The 19,870-nt window shown below is 46.7% G+C and overlaps 1 protein-coding gene across 4 annotated transcripts in view; it reads right to left on the bottom strand.

Moving 5' to 3' along the window:
- Positions 1-19,870, bottom strand: part of LTBP1 (latent transforming growth factor beta binding protein 1) — a 1,019,134-nt gene that overhangs the window by 91,227 nt on the left and 908,037 nt on the right. For all 4 annotated transcript variants that reach the window (XM_069607908.1, XM_069607910.1, XM_069607907.1 and 1 more), the window contains 2 exons: positions 10,302-10,427; positions 8,385-8,528 (listed from right to left, as the gene is read on the bottom strand). In XM_069607908.1, the coding sequence (XP_069464009.1) occupies positions 8,385-8,528; positions 10,302-10,427 (270 nt within the window). The remainder of the gene's footprint in view (positions 1-8,384; positions 8,529-10,301; positions 10,428-19,870) is intronic.

Here is a 19,870-nt window from a genome sequence, read left to right as displayed (position 1 = left end):
AGGAGCAGCCAAGTGAGGAGGAAGAGATTAAGGAGAAGAACAGAAGCAAGCCCTCTCCAAAAGGAGGGGTGGCCAGGTTTGGCAGGTGGGAGCTTTGCGTGCAGCTGGTGCAGCACTCTGTCTTGGCTCGTTGCCCCCTCCGCCGGCCTCCTTCCCATCAGTGCACGATGATGGCACTAGCACGCCAGGTCAAAAGTGGATGGGTGCGCCGGGGGTGGGGTCGGGGGTATGTGACTAAATTTCACGGGCTCGCTGGGGGCGGGGAGGGGATCCAGCGGTGGGAAAACCGCCATTTAGGGGCCACCCGAGTCTTCTAATCATGGCGCCTGTCACGCTCCATGCCGCCACACGAACCTGCAACACTATGCCCGTCCCACCCACCCCAAACATTTTTGGGGTTGGAGGGTGGCAGGTGGTGGGGTCCGAGAGGACGGTGATTTGCCCCATTGTGGGGCTCCGGTGCCCGGTGGTGTGGGTTGGCTGCCTCTCACTGCGGACTTCAGGCCGGTCAGGGTCACAGGGGTGGGGGTGGGATCAGGAGGCTGGCATCATAGGACCAGGCTATTGGGCCTCCTGGTAGCGCTCCCAAAAGGGCATGGCGTGGAGGGCGGCCTCACTGTCATGCACCGCCCAACGGGGAAGAACGAACGGACCACCTGTCATCCTGGGATTTTCATTCCATGTATTGAGGTATATTATGTGTGCTTATTCTTTCAATTTCTGTTGTCGCATTTAAGTGTGCAGTGCTAATACGTGTGGGCGGTTTTTCTTCCATGATTGTTTTTGTGCGTGTTTTCTGCCTGTGCATGCTGGCCCCTGCTCAGCCCCAGTGTTGGTAAGATCAGTGACAGTAACTGAGGACAGGCAGGGCGTAGAGAGGGGGAAGCCTGTGAGGTATAGAAGAGGGAGGGGAGGAATGTAGAGCTCAGGGGTCTCTCCTGAACCACGAAATAAAACAAAACCGTCTAACAAAGGCCTAAGGCCCCATTTTGTGACATATATTTTAAAGGGAGGGGTCCTCTGTTTCTGAACCGCTTCTGATCTGCTTTTCATGCACAGAGACAGTCCTGGAGGGTTGTGCCACATGAGTCTGGTTGCAGTATTCGCCAGTGTTGCTCTGTAACTACGCTACCCTGTAATGTGTTCAACTAAGCCCTTTTGAACGACTTAACCGTTCCGGGCAGCGGCTGCTGCATTGGCACGTGGTGAAGTTTCGTGTGGTGGATCAGGGGAATGGTCTATGTTGAGATGCAGGCAACGCAGGAATTGGGAGTGTGTTCACTGGGTCACCTGATCATTCATATGCAAGGAAACAACAATGAACCATCCAGCAGAGTTACCTAGAAATAAGGTGCATGTACGACACCACTACATAACAGTGAACAGGCTGGCACCCACCACTGGTCTGAGGAGCCTCTGGGAGTGTATGGAGAATGGGTGGGGCCTTGAATGCAGACATTACACATGCAACTTCAACCACTCAGAACAGTGTATCTAGGTGTCACAAGAATAGTTCTGAAGTTTGACCTCGGGTTTCAACTGTCCATGTAATGGCCACTTATGCCACCTATTGTTGGCATTCTGAGCCCTGAATTAACCTACAGTGCAAACTCGCAACCGGCCCTGCAATGAAAGGTACCTGGGGTCATCAGTTTCTATCCTTAAATTGCTGTTAGGAACTCCTGTGATGTAACCACCCTGACTCCTTGGCTTTGGAAACAGAATGCAGCTTTATCTTCTGCTTGTGTTGCTTTTGTAGCTGGTTGTTTATGCTGGTTATAATTCACTGTGTATTGGCCCACTCCAGAATTATCATGAAATATTCAAAAAAAAAATACAATGGTTCCTCATCAGCGTCAAAGATTCTGCGGCGCTACTTCCTGGGGTGCCATTACTGTTTCCAAGGTTGTCTTATGTCACTTCTGCTACCCCTGTGAATTCGGTGAAATGACGCAGCAGTGTCACTGTGGGCTGCACCATCTCCACCACTTCGCCTCTAGGCGCACTTCAGCTAAGGCCGGGGAAGAGCATCAAATATCGGCTATGCACATAGGATTAAAAAAGAGTAACCGAAACTTAAAAAAAACCTCTTCCCCTTGGATAATCACAATCCTTTTGTGCCCCGGGGCCCCCAAACAAATGCCTTTTACCCCCAGCACCCTTAACAATTGAAGGGCTAATGTGGGTGCGTCACGTAGACTCTATTGCAGGAAACACTGCTGCTTACTCAGCTCAAACTCCACCTCCTTTGAGCATCACTTGATGATGTCCAGTGATCATGTTCAGGGGCATTTATTTATTTATTTGATGCAAAAGTCAAGCCATGTCAATACTTTTGATTGGCTCAGCACAGAAGCCTTGTTGGGCGTTCCCGTCGCTTCCGGGCGGCCATCCTTCAGCAACGGTAGCTTTCTGAAAATAAACACAGGTTAAGTAGGGGAGAAGATTCTTTATTCCGAGAACCTCTTAAAGTCCCTCTTTCCAAGTAACCTTGTGAACGGGCAGGCAAGGCGGCCGCAAGAAGCAGCAATGTCAGAAACCTCCCAAGGCATACATGGCATGATAGAGGAAACGCGTGCCTTCCAGAAATACCAGGCCCCTCCAGAGAAAACAGGGGAGGGTCAGTGTGTTCGACAGCACTGGCCTTGCACATGCAAGAATAAGCGGCACCCAGGAGTCCAGTAGTAGTGCCCCGGCCTCCTGGTAGGGTATAACTCGCCGACGAAAGCTGGAACTGGAGTACTTGGGAGCAGGTGGCTGGATTTAAGGGTTATGTAGATGCATTTAGGCCAGTTTATGAAAGATCACTGTACGCAAGGTTTGGACTAGGGATTTTGCCTATCGCTGCCTTAACGCACACATGGAAGGGCTCAGACTCTGAAAGATGTCCAGTGTGCGGGGTTGGTAATGAGACAGTCTCTCATTACCGTTTACTCTGTAAGGCGACCCTGTGGTTAAGACGGAGGTACTGGAGACCTATCTTGCTGGAGTCTGGTATGCATGCACTTGGCCCAGCTGTACTATTTCTGAGCCAATGTTCTAATCCTTCAGTAATGTGTGCTGCTGCCCGTTATTTGCATAGAGCATGGCTGCAGAGGCTGAAGATGCTAAATAGATGTGCTGAGGGAATATGCTGACTCTGTGCTACTATTCTGAAATTATCAAGTGTCCGTCCGAGGTTGCGAGCATAGCTCTCCTAGCATTTGCTTTTATCTGACTTTTATATTTCTCTAGCACGGAGAAGATATGGAAGGTCTTTTTATTGTAGTGTTATGTATTTTATGATGTTCTGAACCTAATGACTCTTTCATCGAATAAAGCTTGTTCTACAAAAAATAACTCGCTTTTATTTCAGTTCGCACATCCAAAGGACCAGTAAGTGGTAAGCACTTACGGGATTGCAAGGCCAACAGTCCAGTTTCCAAGAAGCCAACTTTATGCATAGACGGTGCTGTTTGTTATATTTCACAGTGTTATCCTCAGCGAGCACACCTCCTCCCTGCACTGTTCCAGGGAATCTCTTAACTAAGCGGCACTGCTTGGGCAGAGAAGCGATCAGGAACTTCAGCTCTGCACCCTGTCTAAGCGAAGGCCAGTAACCATGGAAACAGGAGAACGTATCAGTGCTCGGCGGGCCTCCATGCAAACATCTGAATCCCTGACACCCAAAGTTCGCAATGTTTCATCCCATTTATGTCCCTCCCGCTATCCCCAGCGAGCCAGCTACTCAAACCTTAAGATGGCGTCCCAGTATGCCATTCAGGCTCAATACCCCCCACAGCTGAACGGAAAGCTTGGGGGATGCGGGGAGTATTTCGGTGCCATCACCACTGGTTGAATTTGTAGGAATGCCGTTGTTACTGCCCTTTTCCTTACTGTGAGGCTTAGTTTTCTTTTCTTTTAACCTTTTCTAACTCTCAAGCCTGGGAGAAGAAAGAACATCTCCAGTTTTTGCTGAACATCAGAAAAACATGACCTCCAACTCCCACTTCCCCGTGCCACCAGGATCACCAGGAACCCGTTAACAAAAAGGATTGTTTCGATTTTTTTTTTTCTGTTCACCTTCTAAATCCAGGATGTAAACATTCCTGTCCTACCCAGAATCCTCCTGTTTTTCTTTCTGTCCGGGGATTCCTGGATCCTCCTATTTGGTGCTGCATGTCCCGGATCGGCTGGATATCTGCCGTCTGAATCCAAGGGTGCTGGCACAACAGAGCCCCGGTCTGGTTAACTTCGACAGACAGGGCGGGCGCTCGTGCTCAGGTCGACGGTATGGCCTGCACCGACGTATCTTGAATTCACGGAGCAGTAACCATTCCAACCGACTCCGCCGATTTCTGTGGGAGTCTCACGATTTCTCAGTCCAAAATGTGGATTCTTTACAATGTTTCTTAAATTCATCCGGCCTAATGTTCACTTTCCGCGATTGCAAGTAAATGGAGAAAAAACAAACTTCGATCTTCCTGTGGTAAAATCGCCCTCTAAACTGTTTTCAAATGTTGGATGGTGTGGCAGTTACCTGTCAAAGTAACTGTCAGGAAAAGACAACCGACAGTATTTGGTGTGTGCAGCAGGCTGGGCGATAACAATCCACACAGTCATAAAGAAGGAGACCCACCGTACGCCGCTGTCAACATCGACTGCCAACTTTAAAACGATACGGGACTCCTCTCGAGGGCACGGCCGCCACAAGGCTACACGGGGCAAGGGGGCAAACTGCAACAGGCCTAGCTCTTTATAGAGGCCTCGCACTGAGCGGCAACCATAGCTATTTTAACAGGATAATGGTCTAGGGTGACCAGACGTCCCGGTTTTGCCGGGACTGTCCTGGTATTTGGTGCTATGTCCCCTTTCTCAAGATTTTGTTTCCATTGGAAACTGCAGTGTTCACGGTTTTTTGCAGTATGTCTTCATAGCTGGCAGGCAGGGATGCACAATCTCGCACAGAAGAAATGCTGCCTTTTAAATTAATTATAATATGTGTTTATGTGAACAGTAACAATGGAACACGAAACGCTACTGAAGTGTAGTGCCTTGACAGGCACTTTCAAGAGTTAGTCCTACCTTTATGTTTGTTGCCCTGTCCCGTTTTTTTTACTTTTTAAATCTGGTCACCCTATAATGGTACGACTCAGAGAGTCAGCTGCTGTCATTTCAAAGCTATTAAAAAGCACAGCTTAAACCCATCTAATTTCTCGCACAGACCTGCCTAGCAGTGTTTATTTTCCATCTGTCCCATTGGTGTCTGCCCATCCTTTTCCCACCCCCTTTTCCCTATGCACTTTTTTTCTGTCCTCCTGACTGTACACAGAACTAATCAAGGTGATGTCGGCAGAAAGAGGAAACCTATTGCTTAAGAAGAACTTGAATAGATGTTTGTGTCCCTCTCCACGCCCACACGTGTTATCAATGAGTAATACAGCTTGCACAGGGCTAGCCACACAATAACACACAACGTGCACCCTCTTTTTAAGTATACCTATGCCTGTCACTAGCAGAATCCTGACAAGATGCACAGCTAAGGGTATATGCTATGTCTAGCTCGAGGGTCTGCAAGAATCTGCTTAGCCAATTCAGGTGAAATGGCAGGAAATAGGGATGTGCAAGGACCCCCTTACTCAGGATATGGCCCGCAAACCTGAGCTGCTACAGGCAGAGAAGAAGGCTCCTTTATATGGCTTCCCAGCGAGCTGTTAGACGCTGCCATCGCCTCTCTGACAATGCACTCAAGCTCCAGCTACAGACATGCCGGTATACAAGAAGATTAGCGCATATCTCAAGGAAGCAAAGAAACAGTAGCAGAGGTACTCGGCACCAGGGGGCAGGCAGGAGGGGGTGGCCGCCCCCCTGCTCCCTCACTGGCTCTGCTATTGCAAAGAAACCCGTGATTATGATTTTTATACAGGCATGTATGAAGTTGAATAAGAGTCACAGAAGTCACACTTTAAGTGACACTAATTGAAGACTATGACAATATTCTGAACCTTTGCTTGTATTGATTGATATGAACATCTAGGCATTTATAATAATCCATTACAGATATAGCACTTTGGCCAAAGCACTTTGCCTAAAGCACTCATGCAAAATCCTTACTGAGCAACTGAAATGAATGCATTTTTGTCATACTCGGAGGAACAAAAGGTTGAGTAGACCTTGTTAGGATTCAAACCTGTGACTTGCAGATTATATATAGATTCAAAGTGCAAGCACTTAACACGCTGAGCTATCTCAATAGCTTATTCTCTCTCTATGTGATTTGTCTCTGTGCCGATTCCCTATTAATAGAGCACTTATTACAGTGCTTAGAAGCAGGAGGAATATGTCATGGGCTACTACTAAACATGATCATAGTAGTGGTTTACATTTTTATAAAAGCAATGGAAGGCACAGCAGATGCTAGTGGTTAAGTATCCTAATATATGTTTCATTTCAACTTCATAGTTGATTAAACAACATGTGTGTCACAATTGGACAGCTCAGAAAGGTAAATGCTGAACTCTGACATGTGCCAGCCTGGACTTTCCAAGTTCATATTTCAGCGGATCTGAATCAGCCCTTCATCCTTCTGAGGTTGATGCATAAAGTACTTTGGCATTTGATAGTTGTAACATCTATTTTTACAGTGCTTAGAAGCATCAGGAGTCAGACATGAAGCGCTATACATAGAAATATGATAGAATAACTATTATACATCGAGGGGTGAACATTTCGGCCAATGTGACATCAAAAGATGAAGTATATTTGCACAGTATGACAGGCCACAGAAACACAAAACAATCACGTTGACTCTAAATAAGCTCTCGGTCTTGGCATCCAATCTGACTGACAGTTAGAGGCAAACACTGCTCTCCAGTTGTATCTTTGTGAATATAGCAAAATAGAGAAAGCCAAAGTACATATGACATGTGGAAGGCTTCTGGCAGATGGAAATGTCACACGGCAGCTCATATTAGTAGTGATGTGCACTGAGTTCATGTGACTAGAGCGCACATGGTAGACTTAAAGTACATGACCCTAGATACTGGTGGAAGGTGACATACGTTGGCTGACCATGACATGATCTTTGGAAGATTTTCAGTGTGTTTAGTCTCCAGATTTACCCAACAAATAGTTTTGATTGTAAGTGCAATTGACCAAAAGCAAGATTTGAGTTTAGCCCAGCAGCATCCAGAAACCTCATCAACATATCTGTGCCCTCCACGCAAACTCAATGGGAGAGTATTCACGTCTCGTATTGGTGGTACAGCTGACAGTGCTAAAATCGCAATGGCGCCTCACCTCATCTTTTGCCCAGGTCTCACCGAAACCTGCGGCAGGCCTGATGTTAGGGGCTTACAATGACGCAGAGAGGGATTTACCCCGAAACCCAGTCTCACTTTTGGTGTGATGTAGTCTCAAGGAATGGGAGTGATGTTACATTTGATGATTTCACCATGGTTAGCCCATACACCAACATCATGAACCCCAGGTAAACATCGCAGAAAGGAAAAATCCCCAAATCCCCATTTGGCCAGGAAGAGACATGGGGCTACACACAAGAGTCAAGCAGCCTGTTGGGGCTAGTCACATTCAACAAACTCTCCTCTACACAACTAATGGCACAACCTACCTTTCCGCTTCGTAATGCTCTACAATGCTACGTCGCAATCCTAGATGCAATGAACCTTCAGTCACACACTCTGGTCAATAAGCACACGTGTATTTCATGTGGCTTAAAGCCAAGTGGTGAGACACTCCAGCTCCTCTCAACTTGCACAGATGCAACCTTATTCTCCAACCACACCAATGAGGCCTACACAGCTGTGCGTCTGGTAGACTACTAACAAACCTGGCCATCCAAGAACACTCTAGAACAGGGTTGCCCAATTCCAGGCCTCGAGGGCCAGATCGATGCTGGGTTTTCAGGATACCTCTCATTATTATTCATGAGATACATTTGCATGCAATGATTCTAAATGTATGCAAATGTTTCCTCATGAATATTAATGAGGGATATCCAGAAAACCCATCAGGATTTCAGCCCTCGAGCACCGTAGTTAGGCAACCCTGCTCTAGAAGATCTCTTCCACACAAACACTGCATGTGGGGGCCACTCATTGGTCATAGTGCCAAACACGCCTATGGCTATCGACTACTGAAAACACCCATGATACAACAAAAGACAATTCTGGGCAAATGCACGCATATTCTAGGCAGCCAGCAGCTCTATGGGGCCATGCTAGTAGCAGATCTGCACAATGAAAGTACTGTTGGCGTAGCATTACCTAACATGACATCCCATTACATAACAAGATCAGAAGAAAAAGGCAATCCATTTTTCTGGAATAAAATTCGACTGAAGGAATATCAATTTTGCCTTACTGATTTTCTTTTACACCTTTTACCTGGTGACGTGCGGAAGAGGCAGTGTCCCGTCATCGGATCGTACTCCTGGTCCTCGTCAAAGCACAGGCACATGAAGGAGCCTTCGACATTTTCACAAAGGGCTTCTCCGCAGACTCCACTCAGCATTTCACATTCATCCACATCTGGAAAAGAAAATGGAGCTCAGATTCATTCCAGCAGGCTCCCTATTACCAAGAGCTCTCTGCATCCCCAACGGCGCACGGGCCAGCATTGTCTGCTGGAGAACCGCGAGGATCCCCGATGAGCAATTACACCTCGATTGCTACCCAAATGCGCAGGATTAAGGAAGAGACGAGTTGATCTTGTGTCGTAGGAGTCCATAAGGACGCAATCAAAGATTGCAGGTGGTGCGGATCACTTTAAGTGAGAGTCACAAAGCCGATTGGTTCTGTCGCTTCCGTTTAATTCTTCGGCTTCGCACAGCCTAACATAATGATTGCTCTCTCGCGCAATTCTTATTTTCATCGCAAGAAAACAGAATTATCCTCACGGCGTGCGACTGTGTGCCAAAATGCTCCGACTCTCGATTACATATCGTTAGTAGCTACATTTTGCTGTGAGGCAGAATCTTCTAGGGGTGTTTAAGAAATTGACTATGAAATCATCAAGTTTCTTCTGATTACTCTTGAAGCAACCCGATTTACAGTCAGGTTTTATTTTCATTTGAAATAAGCAAGTTAGCCGCACTGAAGTGCGTTAACGGTAGTCCAATCGCACTGTGCATGCGGTATGGTTACTGCACTGCAGTCTCGCCAATAGCTCGGTACTCGGAGAGGCCGAGCCGTTATCCAGACCTAATCGCACATGGAGAGAAAGGGATGTGAAGCGTACACTCGGGTCCCTGAAAATGGGTCATCGGGGCCCCCCGTGTTTAATGCAGTGCTGGTGCATGTAGCGATGCAATCCCCTTTTGCACCGATAAGCTGCGGGCAACCGTGCAAAATATAGAGCTATGTGAGGATACGCACTGGTCATTTGTGTAAAAAAAGCAGTGCATATTCTGTGAGACATTGGCACATTTGACAGAATGAACCTGTACACTCGCGATGGAGATGTAGTGTGTTCCTGTGAGGCTGATTGCCGAAGAAAACAAGGAGCCGTATTACAAGTGTGCCGGGCTGGAACAAAATGCTGGTAATTCCGGCTCTGGAATCTTTTCCGGCCTTGCGCACTTCAAGTTTGCCAGTGGGGTCCACAGATCTCCCGGCAGGACTGACCTGCTGGTAGATGAGGCCCCTACCAGCAAATACATTCCTAAATCACCGGCACCAGTAACACCGGTGCAGGTGATTATGCCACTCCCATCCTATGGGAATGGAAACTTACCAGCTGTCTGCCATCCTGCAATATCCCCATAATACCGGGATATCTGGGGTGGCAGAGACAAAAAGGGCAGTTTGCCAGTATCCCACCGGTACCGGAAAACGTATAATGAGGGCCATTAGCTATAGTTGTGGAATTTGGTCTGGTGCTGAACAAGCGACAGATTGCAGTACATCAACACTGGATCCACTTTTCAGGCCTTCGTCAAGAGGTGTGTGGATGTGGCCGATGCGAAGACAGCCTTGAGAGAACAGAAGAGTAAGATTGGGAGGTAGTGTGCTCTTCATGAATGCTCTGGATTGTCTTGACAATGTTATGGAACCTTAAAATGATAGATGTTGGACGACATTAATGAAAACAACTCTGTTGAGTCAGTCTTTCTGTGTAATACAAACATGCAACTGTAGTCTGAAATTAGCATGATGGCCGCGGGGGTGACCACGCCCATGTGTGAAACGTGATTCAATGCAAGTGCTACGACATCTTGTGGGTGCCACTTGATTCAAAGCACACTGCTGGAAATGCATCTGGATCCGGTAAAGCAAATAAAGATAATGAAGGAGAAGACTCACCGACACAGCCCCGCCCGTCGAGAGAGTCCTGGTAGCCCTGGTAACAGAGGCAGCGGTAGGAGCCTTCCGTGTTCTCGCAGGACCCTTGACTGCCGCACTTGGTGGTGTTCGCACACTCGTCGATATCTGCAACAAAAGGCAACCGTTAGGCCCCCAACAAGAAGCTTGAGAAGTGCAACGCTGTGATGATGACATCACGTGGCGGCATCACATGATCTACATTCGCTGCCAGGAAAGGGGGCTATAGCAGAACAATAAGAACTACAAATATGACTTGAATTACAGAAGCATTTGGTTTGAAATCAATATTTAATTCACTGCATGTGGAGAGAGAAAATGATAAAATAGCAGATGTAATTTTAGACTCAATTTCTTTTTGTACACTCTCTTAATAGAACAACTCTAATGCATGCATTAAATTACTTTGTATTCATCAAAATCGGCAGCTGCATAATGTACAGGTCAATGGGCCGTGTTCGTTCTCGCAGAGGGGCGACTATGGACCATATTTTGAAAATGTACATATAGATCAGGGCCCAAATGATCATATCAACATGAGGACGGCGGCCATTGTACCTCGTTGTCCTGGTAACCCATGTTGGACATTGTCATCTCTGCAAAATTCTCTCTGCCCAATCAGTGGAGAGGACACGTTTAGCAATGGAAGGGGTACACACTTGTGAGAATAATTGTATACATTACAAAATGAAACAAAGAACCTCTTACAATTGTGATTGTGACCTATGCCAAGCAGGCAGCCTTTAACGGCTGAGCCACAGAGTGCAGGAGAAGCCTACTTTGACTCTACATGAAGAATGCCATCTTTTGAATCCAGAATGAGGTGATGCTGTGCCTCCTATGTCGCGCTTCCTTGAGATCACAAAATGTGCGCCTCGCCTTCTGGAAAAACACAGTAGAAAGGAGACTAGCCAATGAAAATATGCCTAATTCCCGAGACTTTCCGACCGAACCAGCAGAGCCTTGGGGACAGTCAGTGTTTGGCCAGGCGGCACCTCAATATGGCAAGCATGATTTGGGGAGCTGCTTATGATATGAGAACAGGTGGTCCACTCTTAGATCCACTAAAGGCCAAAGGCCCTTTCCCGGGTGCTCCATTTTAGAGGAACGCCAGGGTCAGTTAGGGACGGTCCTTGAAGCACCCTGAGTCTGGGTACCCAACTGCACCAAACACGGGATGAGGGTAGTTGGGAGATGGCTTGTCATTTAATCCGGGAGATAGAACTGAATACTACCATAATCATCCCACAATTTCTCTTCCACTGACCACTGCACCATGCCGTATCACTGAGCGTGGAGGACACTTCAACGGCATATCACATGATTCGCAGCTGTTGTGAGCTCAAAGGCTGTAGCCAAACCATCTTCTTTCAAAGCTTGTGCACCGACACCCCAAAATCCTACCCCCTCCCTTCTCCAAGTCAGTCTCTATTCCTATTGCATGTTGCTTGCATGTATCATGGCACATGGCTTATCCCTCATGGTTTTAATATAGTGCAGTAGTGCAGCGGCCTATATAAACAAACACAAGTCCCAATACAAGATTCTATTGATAGAACAACTTGAAGTTATTTTTTTATTACCCTGGCCCTCTTAGTCAATTAATGGATAAGGATGAATTGGGAGATTCTATTTCAATCACATTAGTACTTTGCTAGCATTCCAGCTAAATTGGCGCAGTTCAGTCGGCACGTGGCGCATCAGAAAAGTAAATACAAAAAAATACAAAACTGTGCGCGCGGGGGCCGAATATTTAGGCAACATTGAATTAGGGAACACGTGTGATTTCACGAAATCGGTGTCAAATAAAAGCATTCTATTTCAACAATTTCATCTAAAAATCAAAACACAATTATATTTTTCCAATCAATAGCATTAATAAAGCAACATAAGATATTACATTATTACATGTTCATTGTTGGTGCGAATGGATCTGCTTTATAAGGGGAGGCACTGCAGTTGTATTAATGTTCAGGTTTATAAAACCTAAGAAAGATTGAAAAAAACTAAGAAACAGCTATCATTCTGCTCTCCTATTAGGACATATACTTGCACTCCATATTTCCCCATGTCACCAGGTTAATTACTTATATTCATTGGCCACGTTTTAGGTTGTTTATTATGTAATTATTGTTAACTTGATGCTGGTCTGCTTGTTTGTTGTGCATTCATTTCTATAAGACTGCGGTTACAAATATAGAATAACTCATTTGGTGATGGTTGTATGATCTTCTATCTTTGGTTCCAGTTTTCAAATTCCTGTTTTTTTGTACGTTTTTATGTTCTATTAAAATAGTCAATACAATGATATTGAATTAAAAACGTACAGCAACATACGTGTGCCCTTCCCACAAGTGTGCACTCTTGCCCTCAATTAGAGCAACACTTGAATTTTGCATTGCTGTCACACATGTAGATGTTGCTTCAGGATTTCCAAATGTCAACAATTCATTGTGGTCCAAGAAAGGTCGACAATAGTTTCGGCAGTCATCACATAATGTGCGGCCTTCGCCAGGCCTATGCACTTACAAATATTTGTCTGCAGTCTGCATGATGCTCCTGTTCATTACTTTAAAGTGTTGTCCATTATCAAATCTTCGAGCTGTGAATACAATGATTCTTCCACAAAATGCAGGTTACTATTCATTATGCAAATGGCTTGGCTTGAAGCACAGCCAGTTCAGGAAATTACCTCTGTACTGACAGTTCATACCAATATTTTTCACTGATAACACTTTATAGCCTTAAGCCAGTGTTCTTCAAGCTTAGACTTTCAGGGTGGTTTGGACTAAAACTCCCATCATTTCTAGACAGCATAATCAATGGTGAGGCACCATGGAATTCGTAGTGCAAAACATGTGGAGAGTCACAGGTTGCAGACCTTGGCCTTAAACACAGCTGTAAACACAGCTTACTGCACTATGTAGCTCAGAGGTCTTCAGTGACTTTTTCTGCTTTTGTTGTAGGCTCTCTGGAGTGATCTAAGATACTTTGAATTGTCTTAGTTCTGATCTAAGAGTGCCACTGGTCATTTCCTTACAACACTCGTTGGCATTGTTCCATGTTTTACTAGTGTAATTTAATCACATATGCCCACAATGGTGGCATTAAGTCTGAGTGCTCCGAGGACATCTAAAAAAAAGGTTACCGTACTGAGTGTGCTGTTTCCTCTTCACAGAACTCTTTGTGTGCCATTCCCAAATCTCATTCTTCTCAACTAATTTGTTCTTTTAACCAAGTGCCAATTATGGGTATTTCTCACTCCCTCCATGAAAATATGATCTCTTGTTTAGTCAGCAGCAACCCCAGTGCCAGGAATCTTCTCACCCCTCAGCTTTTTTTTTTTTTTAATACATACCTGTTCCGGCGGGCACGTCCTGGAAACACTTGGTTGGCCAAGCAGATAAACGTGAACCGGCTGCAACTGCACCAAGTCCAACATGCCTTGTGAAAACCTCCAAGATTCGCTTCCTATGGGAGTGGTAGAGGTGGCAACAGATGTAGAGCACAAGGAGGCCATCTTGGGAAGCATACAGGTACTGAGAAGGGACAAGATCTAGAGAACCTCAGCCCAGCTCACCCTCGCCCAAGAATCATGTTCATGCCAGATGCATCATGCATGCAAACAGATTACCGACCTTGGAGAACATGCTGCACTTCCTATCAGCTGCAGAGAAGAGTTGAATATAGAGAGGTTCTGCCTACGAGTGTGCACTGACACAAGCCCTCTCATGCTGCACTGGCGGCTTTTGATGGTTCCATTTACAAACCCGTCTTCATCCATTAAGTGTTGTTTTCATTCGATTCTCAAAGTTTCCCTCAAAAGTGACAGAATCTCCTTTGGAATCCAATTTCCAACACACATCACGCTACCACCACTGAAAACCATCAGAGGATGCAATGAGTGCAAAAAGGCTGCTAAACCTTTCAGGAATTGGGACGAGAGCCGAGTTTGTGTTTGTACTATTTGTTGCGCGTGCTGTGTTGGTCAGGACACTGGTATGGGCTTAGCACTCCTGGGATGAACTGTGCCTCTTTGCTTTCAATGGTTATTTCCTGAAAAGCGTCACCTCTTTAAGACGAAAAGGGATCTGAGGTACTGGGATATGACAGGCTGCTTAGTTCCAATGCCAGTCTAAAAAAATATGTGATACTTGGGGTGTGCACTGCATATCTACCACATTGCGTAGGTGGAGTCCCACCTCACACGTTCTAATTTTCACAGAGAAAACTCTTAACATAACTGTGATCAACTGCATTTAACAACTTTCAATGATTACTTACACCTTGTTGTAAAGGTCCAGGTTAAACCCTACAAAGGGGGGGCGCACACACCAGTTGCGCAAGTAACATGGTGACATCAAGAGTGACGTGGTGGGTGACCTAGGGGTTGGGGACGTCATTGAATGTGGTGCTGCTTGCATAAAGTGACGCAAAAGCAGGCACAGGCGCAGCGCGTGTGGTCCCAGGGTGGAACTCAATGAGGGGTGGGTGCTTGGGCATAGTATGGGGTACTTGTATGGAGCGGGCACAAGGTGGGGGTGCAAGCTGTTTTAGGGGGGTATATGGTAGGGGGACTTTTGAGCAATATGTGAACAATAGAGAAACCATTTTGTCGGTAGGCCTGCGTTAGGAAAGCATCTCTCACACAGCTGATAAGAAAAGATCTGCAGGCCTTTGTGTGACAAGCAGTATGTATTTCTTGAACATTCAGCAGAAGCAGTGTGCAGAAATGTTATACGGCTGAAGTTTCCCAGGAGAACGCAGCCACAACGAAGACACTGTAAGAGATACTTTCGAGGCCAATGAGATAGGCACCTTGGTGCACGAGGCGAATTGGCAGAGAAATAGAAATTAAATACGGTTAATGAAACTCTAGCCACGGTGTGCTATCGTTTTTCAGACTACACTTGGGAGCAAGGCGTGGAAAGGGATTTGGGGTGCCAGAGCGTTGGGGCAGGGGTTATGAGGTGCGAGACGAGGAGCCAATCAGCAGGGAGAGGTTTCGTTGTCCCTAGGGTGCAACATTGTAGAGTGTCCTTGCTGAGGTCCGCGGGGCACACTATTGGTCCAACTCAATGTCTCACCCCTTGCCATCTCAAGCTATTTTGTACATTGGACATTGCCAACCAACTTCTTGCCTGGTGCACGCTCTGTTTTTTGGATGACTTTTATTCCCTGGAGTTACTTTTGGTGGAGGTCCCCTGGTACAACCTTTTAACAACTACCCGTTAATTTCCTTAACGACTAAAGTGGCCTGCAGGTCGTCAGCCAGCGTTTCCACTAGCGACTGAGTTGCTTTTGTCGCTCAGCGCAGTTTGGCAATGTGCATGTGGGCTGGTTAGCGTCAGCAGTGATGAGCATGTGCACTTCAAGACATTTCTAATAATTGTTGGACATTATCTTATTTGCGACAAATTGTCACACAGCTGCATTAAGCGAGGCAAAGAATGTGGGTTTTTCTTCACATTGCTTTACTCAGTCAGGCTTGAGTTCTTCTTCGCACTTGGCTTTTAGTGGGAATAGACATGCTGCCCGTCATACCTGATCCACCCCATGGAATGTCCATTCATTAGGCAGAGAGGCAATGCACCCTAAGGACATATCCTAGCACAGTGGTCTTCGACAATTTTCTCTCCAGACGGTTTTCGCTAAAACTCCCATCAGCCCTAGCCAGCATAGTCCATAGCGAGGGATCCCGCAGGTTAAAGAGTCCTGTGGAATTAGCAAATTAACAGGTGGATCGAAAAGATATTAAAATAGCACTGACTCCAAGACTCTTTCGTATTTCACGTAACACGTGGGCACACAGCGATGGTTGAACAGTAAACGATACTGAAGGCATCTGGTAGAGTTGCTACACCCACTATGTGCTGGGCGCCCATTGCAACAAACTGGCAATCCACCCGGCCAAATGCATGTGTGTTGCAAATGCCACCCTAAAGTTCCAGAGGGGTTTGAAGGGACCCTCTTCTGAGCCCCCTATTCATTGAATAAACAAATACCCATTGTGTCCTGCCCTGCACTTCTGGTATACATGCAACTACGTTGTTTGCCTCTCCGATCGTCACACACCTAAGTGTGTAGCCCGCCGTCCCAGTGCCGAGTGCCGAGGGATGGTGGTCCCCTACCATAAGACTTCACATCCAATTAGCATTTTGACTATAGTTGAACTGAAAATATCATGATACCCCATTTATATGCGACATCACGAAGATTCGCACTCATCATTGGCATGGCCTGCGTATTTCTACACCATTGTGCAATTATGCCTCTTGTGCAATTCTGCCTCTTGTAATGTAGACCGGGTTCCTGGACTGCAGCAGCAGGGCTTTAAAACAAATTAGTACTCGGCGAGGGTGGTGGCGTCACAGCCAATGAGGAGTCTCAGAACGGAGTAATTATCACACGGTATAGACCCCGTTCCGAGTTTCCTCAGAGCTGGAGGCCGCCATCTTCCCCAGACGGTAATCAGGTAAGTGCGCTCCCCTGCACCCGTGCTTCACCACCCACTCACGCACCCCTTTTCCATATATTTAGGCCCACCACCGCCTTCCCACTTACCTTGCGTTTCCTTCTTCCTCGCTGGCACATCTCCGACTCCCGAATAGCCATCATGGAAAGGAAGAAGGGACTACCTGTAGTTCCCCTCCCCCCAAATTATGGCGGACATTTTTTTTTATTTTTTCTCGAGTTAAGAAACGGTTAACACGCCTTTTCTCAACTTGAGAAAAACACACTATCAGTACCCAGGTACAATATGCCCGGGAACTAATTGCAATATAACCCTCGCACGGGGGGGGCATTACCACTGAGGTAATGCCCCGAGGCTCACGATAAAGCCCTAGCGAAGAGAGGGCTTCTTACTGCTGCCCCGGGGCATTACCTCACATGTAATGCACCCCTTCCTCGGGTTATATTGCTTAATTCTACATCCATCCTTCCAACGCTTCATGGCAAGGCCAGGTGTGGGCCACGGCATGAGAGCCGAATGAAAGGGTCTATTGAATCTACAGGCCATAAGGTGAGTTTTCAACAGTAAAAACACTGCCTTTCACAATGCAAGCTCTTCAGGTCTCCAGGAGCTCAGTCCATTTGTCGAGGATGGGACAAGATGAAAGTCATCCATTCAGCCTGTCAGCCATCTCTAAGACTGCGGATGATGGCAGCAGGGACGGCTCACGTTTTCGCGGCGCCCACAGGCTCGGCATTAGTGCGGGGGGGGGGGGCGGGGAGGGGATGATGAATGCCTCCTACGCTGTACATTTAGCTCCCAGCCGCCCAACTCATTTATCTGCCCGCTGAGGTGCCGGGTACAGATGCGCTGAGCGGGCGCCGATTACAAGATTACAATGCTTGTTCCATTACCTGGAATGAGGCAGTCGGCTCTGTTATATATAAATCCATGGCAGTACTTACAGCTGACACATTAACTATTGCAGCACCTCTGGGCCATGAGAGCGCGCAACGAGACATTTAAAATGCACTAAAAATGGATCTATTTTTAGGCAGAGGCGTTGTGGCGATGAGAACGGGCGGCAGAGCCGCTCATCAAAATGAGCCGGCAGCCATTTCCCAGCCTGCCACGCCACTGACTGGAGTAATAAAAGAATCATTGCAGGGGCTCGTGACAATATAATCAAGCACACGGTCCTTCAGCAGAGCTCCCAAACAACTCTATTAGCATCTACACATATAATGTACGGAACATTATTTTTTAAGATGGCCGCCACCCCAGTCAAGTTATGGATTGAAGGGCAGATTGCAGTAATGACCTGTGGAACGTGTCAATGATTTATTTCACAATAGCTACTTTGTTGAATCCTACAACCTCTGGACTGAATTAATCACCTGATTTATTTGGAATAAAAGAGGGGTTAGATCCATTATATTTGTAGACTTCTATGTGTTGAGTTGTTGGGCATCGCCTTGTTGCAAAATGGCTGACTTTCAGGCACGAGAAGCGGATGCAGGAAGGTGAGCGTGGGGCCTTTCCAAAAGCATGCACTGGGGCCCACCTGCCTGCACCCGGGGTCCATGTTGCCCGCCTGGTACAGGCATGCAAGCCAACATGAACCATGTCATTTGTTGGATGGACATACAGTCCTGCTTATCCCACAATCACTAACACTGTATGCAATTGTTAGAGGAAAGAGGGGCGAGGGGTGTGAGCAGAAGGGTTCAGCACCAAGTGCAGGGGCTTTAGGCCTGACGGTGCGAGGCGCCCTTGTGGTGCAGTTAGCATATCACATAGTCAAATGCATACAAAGAAGACACCGAGGAAGACAGAAACCAATTGTATTTCTTGTTCCTCAAAAAGAGACAATCCATGAAGGGAAGAAAAGCTGAACCTGAGAGGAGAGGAGGCGGAGTAGGTGCATTATGCCAGACGATCCTGTAACTGTTGCCAGCTTGCCATGCCAGCTGAAATGGGGATCTAATCACCTTCAAAATCCTTCGGTTGAAATTATCATTGCCCTGAGATTAAGTGGTGCGCAAGCATTGCGGTAAAGCCCCTCTCGTCTGCGCTATGTTCTGCACAACGCTTTGCCTCAGACCTGCCAAGCTTCAATCTTTTTTATTTGCAGCTGCATCATCTAGTTGTGATGGACAGGCCTAGAAATGGGGGCAATCAGATTTTAATTAGTGACACCTGATAACTGGTGTCCCTGGGTGTAGCAGTGAATATGGTTTATTCCCCAGAGCGTGGGGATGTCCCCTTTTTAGTGTGGGCTATTAGGTGGAGCTTGTGCAGCCTATTTCTAGAACTGTCCTCTTGCCTGCGTGGGCCTTTGCAGCCACTCCTGAAAGGGTTTTGCATTCACTATTGGATTGTACAGACCACATTTCCCACAATGCACTTGCTAGAGATCCTTAAAATTTGGAAGAGTTTCTGTTAGTACCAGAGAACTTTAAATCCCGGATTCCCAAGGGCCATTATTTTTCTTCACTTTTGAGGCTTAGAGAGTCAGGAGACAGAATATCACCAGGCGTGGAAGCCCAGGTACAACCAACCAGGCGGTTTCAGCCCAGAGTGCTTCCATGTGGAAGTGTATTTAATCCAGTTTCTCCCTAAGCTCTTTGTTGTTGCTTTGGGCATGTTTCGAGAAATTCTTGCTGTGAACCCTGGTTTTCTCGCTGAAATCCATTTCTGCCACTGCTGCTTGTGTTAGCTTCCAGTTTCCAGAACCCTTGCTCATGCCCTCGGGCTTGTACTCCTGCCTTCATACTCCATTCCTCCAGATCCTTGATTCCAGTGAACCTGTTCTGCTCCTAGTTTCTAGTGCATTGCTCTGAGTCTCCTTTCACCCACTGTTGTACCACCCTAGTTGCCTTGCTGCTCCCCAGTGTATGTCCTTAAGAGTCCTGGATTCCAGTCCATAGTTTCTGTATGCAGGGTCCTTGATTCCAAGGGGGGACATGAACTATAAAGCACATTTTGGGCAATTCAATGCAAGGACACCAGAGGGCGCCAGAATGCGCCTACAAACAGCACAGCTACCTTCATTGCAAGGAAGAAAGGACACCAAGATCACACTCTGCCTAAAGCG

This window comes from Ambystoma mexicanum, chromosome 4q, assembly GCF_040938575.1.
Source record: "Ambystoma mexicanum isolate Mex_15411 chromosome 4q, UKY_AmexF1_1, whole genome shotgun sequence".
NCBI lineage: Eukaryota > Metazoa > Chordata > Amphibia > Caudata > Ambystomatidae > Ambystoma > Ambystoma mexicanum.
The sequence above is the reverse complement of the archived record's forward strand: the minus strand, read 5'-3'. Positions and strand labels throughout refer to the sequence as shown.